Below are 8,471 nucleotides of genomic sequence, written 5' to 3'. Positions count from 1 at the left end.
TATGTGAGGTTTCTATGCTGAGATTTGTACAGTAGTTGGGGAACAGGAATCCACCATGGTTTCGGCAAAGCTGCTGTCTTTGGTCTTGAATCTTGAACCCTACTGTAGCATATGTTTCCTGTGATTAGTTTTCTAATGGTCTCTGGTTTGCGATCTCTTACATTGTATTGCTTTTGAACCTTTACCTTTTCAGGTGGACGAGATTAATCATTTCAATCGGTTCGGCATTACTTTGGGTCTTATTTGTATCCTCTGTTGGAAGAAACTCGAGCACAAGTGCATTCAAGTGAAACTATTTACAAGGCACCAAAATTTGGCTAATTTTCCAAATTTCCCTTCTTAACTTGGTTCACTGAAAAATAAATAAAACAAATAAAAACTCTTAACTAGCCATTTGGGCTGGAAGTATCGACTGTACACCCGGCCCATGACCCGGTGATGAAGGCGGTTAACGCTTACCCGCTGAATATCTGAACAATATTTCAAAACCCTTATGGATCGTTAGGGTTTCTGACTAAAAGAATTCGAATTTCTCTTGTAATTTGGGCAACAATGGAGGAAAACAAAATCGAAACCGAAAAGCCCTCCCAAACTCCAATCGTTTTCCCTCCTCACCGTCGAAGGCACCTCAACAGCGGAACGTACCGTACATTGGTTCGAATATTCTCTCACTTTAAGGAGTCCCAGCATTCAGTTTCCGATCAAAATGTACCTCAAGAGCTTAATCGAGGTATTTGAATTTTCACAGCTCAGTCTTTAATATCTGTTTGATTACTGAGAAAATGAATTTTACTTGTTGAATTTGAATTGAATTGTTTATCATTTGGTTGCTCGAAACCCAAAAGTGAAAGATAGGTTTTTGGCGATTGGAATGTTTAGGTTTAGTTGCAAAGTTTTGGTTTTCTTTAATTAATGACCTAACCTTATTTCTAATTGTGTTTTTTTTTAATTCTGACTTTGATGTTCTTGATTTTGTATTAAGATAATGGCAACAACGAATCGGTGCAAGAAGCTGAAAAGGAAGTGCCGGAGAATGCTGAATTGGTTGGCCCTGACAATGCGAAGGGGAGAGTGGCCGATGAGTGTTGTAATGATAATGGTTTTCGAGAAAGGATAGAGCAGATAGAGAGTTTACTGAGCGTGGAAGAAAATGAGGATTTTTCGGGACTGGAAGACACGATAGACATAGAAAACATTCTTGCCATTGATTTAAAAGATATGGGGTTTTTTCCTAAGCAAATGCTGGTGGATGAGCCAGAGTTGGTTGTGAAAGGGAATCGTGAACCCTCTGTCGCATCATTGGACCACAACCAGAATGGCGGTGATAAGGCTGCATTGTTGACTAACGAAGAAGAACATGTAGAAACTGTGACATCTCAAGATTCGGTTCAAATGGTTTCTGTAAGCCATGGTTCATCTTTAAAAACTGTTGAGGTGACTGAAAGTTTAAATCCAAGAGAGTCTACTGAACACAAACATTCCTTGTCGAAGACTAGCGCATTGGATGTAGAGCCTATAATGCAACTGGAATCAATGGAACTACAGACTCCTGTTTCTGCCGAGGGTGCAATCGAATCGTCTATTCCAATTACTGAAGTTGGAGCGATTAAGGAGACAGAAATCTTTAGTCAAAATGTCCCTGAAGCCTTTGATTTTTCTTTGAATAAAGATATGGTTGCTGAAGCTTCAAAGCCTACTGATTATAGCAAAAACAAAAGTTTGTTACCAGAAACTAATTCCTTAGAAGTAGTACTTGAAATGCCTGAGAAGTTTAAGGAAACGGAGAAACCAGTTTGTGACATAACGGCAATGAGTTCTACCAACCATATGGATGATGGAGATATTGAAGAGGGAGAAATTTCTGGTGACAATGGGATGGATGGCAGACCAAGTGATGAGCTTTTGCAAGATACAGTAGTACTTGAGGAACAGAAGGTTCACAAGGGGCAGATATCTAAAGATGTAATTGATAGAAAAGAGCAGCTTTGCGAGGAAGTAAATGACAAGGATTTTGGTTCCAGTTCCTTTCTGGTGGACGTGGTTGAGGATGGAAAAATTGGCAGAGGGGTGGAACTGAGGGAAAGTAGAAGGGCTGATATGATTTGTAGACCGGGGGTTGTTCAGGGTCAAAATGTAAGTGACTCCCATCCTTTGCTAGATGGTGGAAGAATTGAAATGAAAGATAATCGAGTTGAAATGGGCATTGACTGGTCTGCAGCTGGAAACCATGGAACCGCGTCCGAAGAAAAGGTATTGTTTCACTTGTATACTCTTTTTCCCCTAAGATTGCATACATGTGGATGGTTTTTGTTTCATTGTTGTATGCTCGTACTGTTGTAGCTGTTTGAATGCTTCATTCTCTAGACTTTGTATGCAATTCAATGAGTATTTTTAATGCTGGATCGTCATCAAAATTTTGATCCATATGTTACCGGTCTCTTTTTTATTGTGTGCAGTGGGATGCTGGTGCCTGTAACAAAAGAAAGCGCGGTCCTCCAAATAAGGAAAAGAAAGAAAGGAAGAAGGTATTTTGCAGTTGTTACTTTGTTTCAAAGAGATCTTATTGTTATATTCGTAAGAACTTGTCCTGACGCATTCCGTTGCCTTGTTGGCTTATATAAATATCTCCTTCATGAACAATACATTGTACAGGCAAAAGAACGAAAGAAACGGGCAGAGAAGAACAGGGAACTTGGTGTTAAAAGGCTGAAACTGCAACCATTACAAAAACCAAAGCCTGTAGCATATTGCCGCCATTACCTGAACGGAAAGTGCAATCTGGTATGTATTGTGTTCTCAGTTATATCATTTGTGTTTCATTATACTGAATGTTTAACTGACTAGAGTTTCACTTTACGAATCTCCTAGAGCAGGGTGCATTCTTGTTGCTTATTGCTTATTGACTTATTGTTATCATATTTTATCTTTGTTTGACAGGGTGACCAGTGCAAGTATTCACATGATACAGTGCCCTTAACAAAATCCACGGTACTCCCACTTCGACTGTGTTTTTAATACGCCCTATTTGCTAAGCCACTGCCCTTTTGAAGATACATGAAAGGTCTAATGAATTTTCCTTATTTTCTATTCTGGTGCTGCAGCCCTGTGGCAAATTTGCACGGAATGAGTGCATGAAAGGGGATGACTGTGGATATGATCATGACCTCTCTAAGTATCTCTGTCACCATTTCAGAGACAATGGTTTCTGCGGCAGAGGTGATAGTTGTCTGTTTTCACACAAGGTAAACTTTGTCTATATACTCTGTTAATTTCAGTCACTTGCAATGTAACTCCTTCTTGGAAAGGTATATCATTACACTATGTGACATCTTTATCTTTGCCAGCTATCTATCATGAATAGTTATCACTGGAGCTTACCTAGTACATTTGCTGCTAAATTAAGTTTAATCGCTAATCAAGTTTACAACGTTTCTCAGATGCCATCCAAGGAAGAGAGTGAAACTAATGCTTGTAAACCTGAATTGAAGCCTCCCATGGTACAGAGTAATTCCAGGTCTCAACAAGTAAACATCGGTGGTGCCTCCCAGCAGAATGTCCATGCCTTGGGCTTCTCAACGGGGATCCATTCTCACAATAATACTAAACAGAATGTGACGGAGAATGTTTTGAAGAAACCTGAACTAGCTACCACAGGGATTAGCTTTCCCTCTGTTGAGAAATCATCATTGGTTCATTCTAGCATGTCTAAGCAAGGAGGCGTAACCCCCAATAGGAATATGGGTACCAAAGCTGGGAGCCAAATAGATCAAAGTCCATTCAGTTCCGTTCAAAATTCCAATGAGATTTTAAAGAGAACACCAGTAACCACTCCTAAAGGAATAAATTTTTTATCATTTGCCAAGGCTTCACCAGATTTTGCAAGAGGTAAAAGCCAAGTCAGCCATCAGACCAGCCCAGGTGTGTCAGAGACTGTACAAAACTCAAATGGGATGCTAAAGTCTGATAAAACGGCAGCATCTCTGGGAACAAGCTTTAATCCTTTTGGGAAATCTTCGGTAGCTAGTCCTACTGGTGGTCAAAACTTGAATGCGATGCTACAGGTTAATCTACCGGCAGCATCGCAGGGAACACACTTTAATCCTTTTGGGAACTCTTCGCTAGCTGGTTCTGGTAGAGACCAAAACTTTAAAGGCATTCAACCAGCAGCATCACAGGGGACAAGCTTTAATCCTTTCCGGAAATCTTTGGTAACTAGTTCTAATGCTTTTGAGAAATCTTCGGTATCTAGTTCTCGTACAGCAGATCCAGTTAGTTTGACTTCCTGCTGGGGTAATGGTAGCAATAGGGATTCCCGTGAGAGTCAGAATACAGCTGATAAACCCCAAAATTCAAGCGCGGTCTCATTGAGGCTGCCACCTTCTCCAATTACTTCAGGTCAATCTTCAGATCATGTAGCAACCAAGTTTTGTAAAGGTACAGCAAATTCATTCCAGAGGGGACTCTTTTCTACCCTAGCATTTGCAGCGAAGTATAGAGCTCAAAACATGAACCAGTCAATTGGTTCAACTGATACTCAAGTCGATAAAGGAAACTAGAATAGCAGCATCAGCTACAGGTTCGCAGAATGATTCAGCAAAAGCTTTTGAAATTTTGGATTTCTTGTCTCATATTGGTAGTAAAACCAATCGGTGAGTGTGTTGCATGGTGTTAAACAGTGAATGGCTCTGTAGACAGGATTGAGTTGCAAGAAGGGGATACTGCTGCCAGAACTGAGATTGTTGTTTGTTCAGATTGGTCAAATATACCGTGAAATATAGAAAGGTAGTAGGCTAGGCGGCATCTCACTTGCTCTTAGTCTGCGCAAGTAGTAAGTCATTCGTACAAATTCAGCTGTCAACAAGGTACAGTTTGCATTTTTTCAAATACCGATGTAAGTAATATTTCCTTACATGTTCTTGAAGAGGTAGTAATTTGGCACTGTGGTTTAACAGGTACAGGCTAACTTTTAATTTTATGTTGTTTCTATTTCTTTATTAAAAGTAAATGTATGGAATTTGATGGTTCCAAATATAATGGATTTTGGCGACTCAGGATCTTCTTCATTGAATTAATTTCATCCTGGCCAAATTTTGTAAATCGATACTCGATGAATACCAATCTCATGTGGCTGCGTTCTTAAAGTTGAGTTCCCACTCCCTAGCAATTTCTTTAGTTATTTGCTTCTTCGGTTGCAACTTTGTTCTTGTTGCCTTCATGCTTCGGTTTAGTAAAAACCTAAGTCTTATGCGCTATATTTGTGTAAAACAGATGTTCGTGATAACATTCTTTTGCGACCTTGCATCACTCTGGAAAAGTGGAAATCCATCCACTTTCTGCCACTGCTGGAAAACAGACCGTTTAGGTATCGGATTTACTTACTAATCTGCTGCTATTTTCTAATAATCCAAGGAGTCGTACTATACATGAACGTATAGCATACATTGCATTTTAAGTGACTCAGATTGACTCGCTAAATTCTCTTAGACCCTTGAATTTCGGCATGTTATTGATGTAAGATCATCCAGCACGTAAATTGGGCTAGTCAAACTACGCGGGAACTTTTGTAATGCATTAGCTATTGGATTGTATGTAAGATATTTGGCGCTATTGTGTTGTTAACTTATTTAATCTTCAAAGATTAACTAAACATATTGCAACTTTGTTAATCTTAAGACAAAATTGTCGAATACTTTGTTATATTGCATGCTGAAGAAATGGCTCGTTTAGAAGTACTTTGAAAATGATTTAAAGTGTTTTACCAAAAATAATTTGGGTTTCAAAAGCAAGTATTTCAGCAAGCACTTCAAGTGTTTTTTTCCGGATTCACCTACATTTTTACTAAGAATTGGATTCAAAAATATTTTTACGAAAAGCGCTTTTAGCCATTTTAAAAAAGGAGCTTTAATGAAAAGGGTTTGGGCCAACAAATATTTAACCAAAAATCATCCCAAAATGTTATTTAACCAAAAGGGCTCAAAGTTTAATAAAAATTCATCCAAAACTATTGCCCACAGGTCAAACTTACACGTCCAGCTCGCTACAAATCTACAATTCCGTAAATACCCCAAAATGATTCAATGATGTCCTGACTCTTCATCAATCTCAACCCAGCATGAAACTGCCATAATAACTCTCTGTCTTCCTATCAAATTGAATTCCCCCATTTCAAAAGCAAGCAAATCAAAGTTCAAATCAAAGTTGAAAAATGAAGCATTCATCGGAACAAAGCTGCCGAAACAAGTTCAAAGAAGTTTAATGGCAGAAACCGATGAAAAAGTGTCTTGGGAAAAAAAAAAAAAAAAAAAAAAAAAACAGAAAACTGTTTCTGGAGAACCCAAAACATAACACTGTTTCAGGAAGAAAAAAAAATCAGATACAGTGTTTGTTTTGTCTGTGCACAAAACAAACACTGTATCTGGAAAGAAAAAAACCAAAATCTAGAAACAGTCTATGTTTTAACCTTTGACTGTTTCTTTTCTTTCATGCATCAGTTGATTATATTTAAGAAACAGATTGTTTATTTTGCTTTGAATCCAAATATAGTGAATTTCACTATTTCTTTTCTAGCTTACATTTAAGAAACAATGTGTTCATTTCATTTGGATTCAGAAACAGCAACTTAGATTCCATAAATGATGACTTAGATTTTAGAAATAATGTTACTTAAAATCCAGAAACAATTTATTTTTACAGTCCATAAACAGTGACTCGTTATTATTATTGAATAGCATGTAGATCTCAAATTTATTTTTTGGAGAAACAAACGATGAACTCCACTGATGAAGAAAAATTGAAAAAAGTACCTTGAATACGCTATGAATAATAATGACGATCACATTTAAACGAAATAATACAAAATATAAATTACATAGCATGAGGATCTATATTTTTGTTTCAAAGAAAATGAAGAAAGTCTGCAAAACAACGATGAACTCCATTAACGACAAAAATCTGGAACTCAACCTAAAAAAGTTAGAGGTAAAATTGACAAATCATAATTTATTATAGTTGGGCCATTTTTAGTTGGACTATTTTAATGTGGGCTTTATACTAATCATTAAACAAAACTTATAACATGATTTATTTTATTTTATTAAAACTAAAACTTTTCAAACCCTTTTCATTAGTTTTCTTTTTTAAAAACACTTTCAAACGATTTATAATATATGTAATGGTCTTTTGCTATATTGCAAATAAATTACGCATCAGAAAAACATTTTAGGTTGTCTTCTGCTATAACGGAAATTTTTTATTAAAATTAAAGTGTTTTAATAACATTTTACTAAATAAATAAAGTAAATAAACTATCACATTCCGGGCTGGGGCGGATCACTTTCCGGACCTGCTCCACCACCGTAGCACGATATTGTCCGCTTTGGGCTTACCATTCCCTCACGGTTTTGTTTTTGGGAACTCACGAGCAACTTCCCAGTAGATCACCCATCATGGGATTGCTCTAACCCCTTTCTCGCTTAACTTCGGAGTTCCTACGGAACCCGAAGCCAGTGAGCTCCCAAAGGCCTCGTGCTAGGTAGGGATGGGAATATACATATAAGGATCACTCTCCTGGGCGATGTGGGATGTCACAATCCACCCCCCTTAGGGGCCCGACGTCCTCGTCGGCACACACGCGGCCATGGTTAGGCTCTGATACCAAATTATCACATCTCGGCCAGGGGCGGATCACTTCCCGAGCCTACTCTGCTACCGTAGCACGATATTGTCCGTTTTGGGCTTACCATTCCCTCACGGTTTTGTTTTTGGGAACTCACGAGCAACTTCCTAGTGGGTCACCCATCATGGGATTGCTCTAGCCCCCTTCTCGCTTAACTTCGGAGTTCCTACGGAACCCGAAACCAGTGAACTCCCAAAAGACCTTGTGCTAGGTAGGGATGAGAATATACATATAAGGATCACTCTCTTGGACGATGTGGGATGTCACATAAACACTTTAAAATTTAAGAGAAAATTCATTAACTTCATTCACGCAACGGCACATAATGCTTTGAATGAATGATGTTTATGGAAATTCAAGTGACATTAGTAGAGCCTTATACTTGGCAAATAAAGTCAAACAACTGAGTGAATGCAAATGAGAAAAATCAACAAAAGTGACTGCGTAATCCTGACGATTTAAACCAAGAAAAAGTAATAAAAATGACTTGAAAACTTTGAGTTTTAGGAGAAAATAAAGGATAAAGTGAATAGTACCAAGATTGACTTTTTAGTGTAAAAATATGGTTTTTCGTTAAAGTTCCTTTTAAACTATCGAAAGAAAATCTAACAGTCGAGGAATTGCCACGTAATCTTCTAATGATGTCCGAAGATGGATCAATTTCATCGATTCAATTACAGGCAAGGTTCTAAAAGACGCTAGCGCTAATCGGCGACAAGCTAGGGCCTAGGCACTAGGCCTAGGTGGATGCCTAGACGGATTTAAGTAAATCTATTATATTTCGTGTAAATAAATG

The 8,471-nt window shown here is 38.0% G+C and overlaps 1 protein-coding gene across 2 annotated transcripts; it reads left to right on the top strand.

Moving 5' to 3' along the window:
- Nucleotides 1–257: 257 nt before the first annotated feature.
- On the top strand, nt 258–5,687 carry EMB1789 (CCCH-type zinc finger family protein). Of its 2 annotated transcripts, XR_015957099.1 has the most exons (8): nt 258–730; nt 983–2,250; nt 2,457–2,525; nt 2,653–2,781; nt 2,938–2,988; nt 3,102–3,242; nt 3,438–4,862; nt 5,269–5,687. XR_015957099.1 is itself a non-coding variant. In XM_068488236.2 (7 exons), the coding sequence occupies exons 1-7, from the start codon at nt 553–555 to the stop codon at nt 4,554–4,556; spliced, it is 2,955 nt and encodes a 984-aa protein (XP_068344337.2). In that variant the 5' UTR covers nt 258–552; the 3' UTR covers nt 4,557–5,141. The 2 variants fall into 2 exon arrangements, 1 of the variants encoding a protein (XP_068344337.2); XM_068488236.2 differs by lacking the exon at nt 5,269–5,687 and having other exon boundaries at nt 3,438–5,141.
- Nucleotides 5,688–8,471: the final 2,784 nt, after the last annotated feature.

Source organism: Pyrus communis, chromosome 15, assembly GCF_041283825.1.
Source record: "Pyrus communis isolate YQ-2024b chromosome 15, ASM4128382v1, whole genome shotgun sequence".
Lineage (NCBI taxonomy): Eukaryota > Viridiplantae > Streptophyta > Magnoliopsida > Rosales > Rosaceae > Pyrus > Pyrus communis.
Note: the sequence above shows the minus strand (reverse complement) of the source record. Positions and strands in the feature narration are given on the sequence as shown.

Coding starts and splice junctions, on each gene's coding strand:
- EMB1789 (XM_068488236.2), top strand. CDS start 553: ATGGAGGAAAACAAAATCGAAACCGAAAAGCCCTCCCAAACTCCAATC. Junction 731..982: donor ACCTCAAGAGCTTAATCGAG/GTATTTGAATTT, acceptor TTTTGTATTAAG/ATAATGGCAACAACGAATCG. Junction 2,526..2,652: donor AAAAGAAAGAAAGGAAGAAG/GTATTTTGCAGT, acceptor TACATTGTACAG/GCAAAAGAACGAAAGAAACG.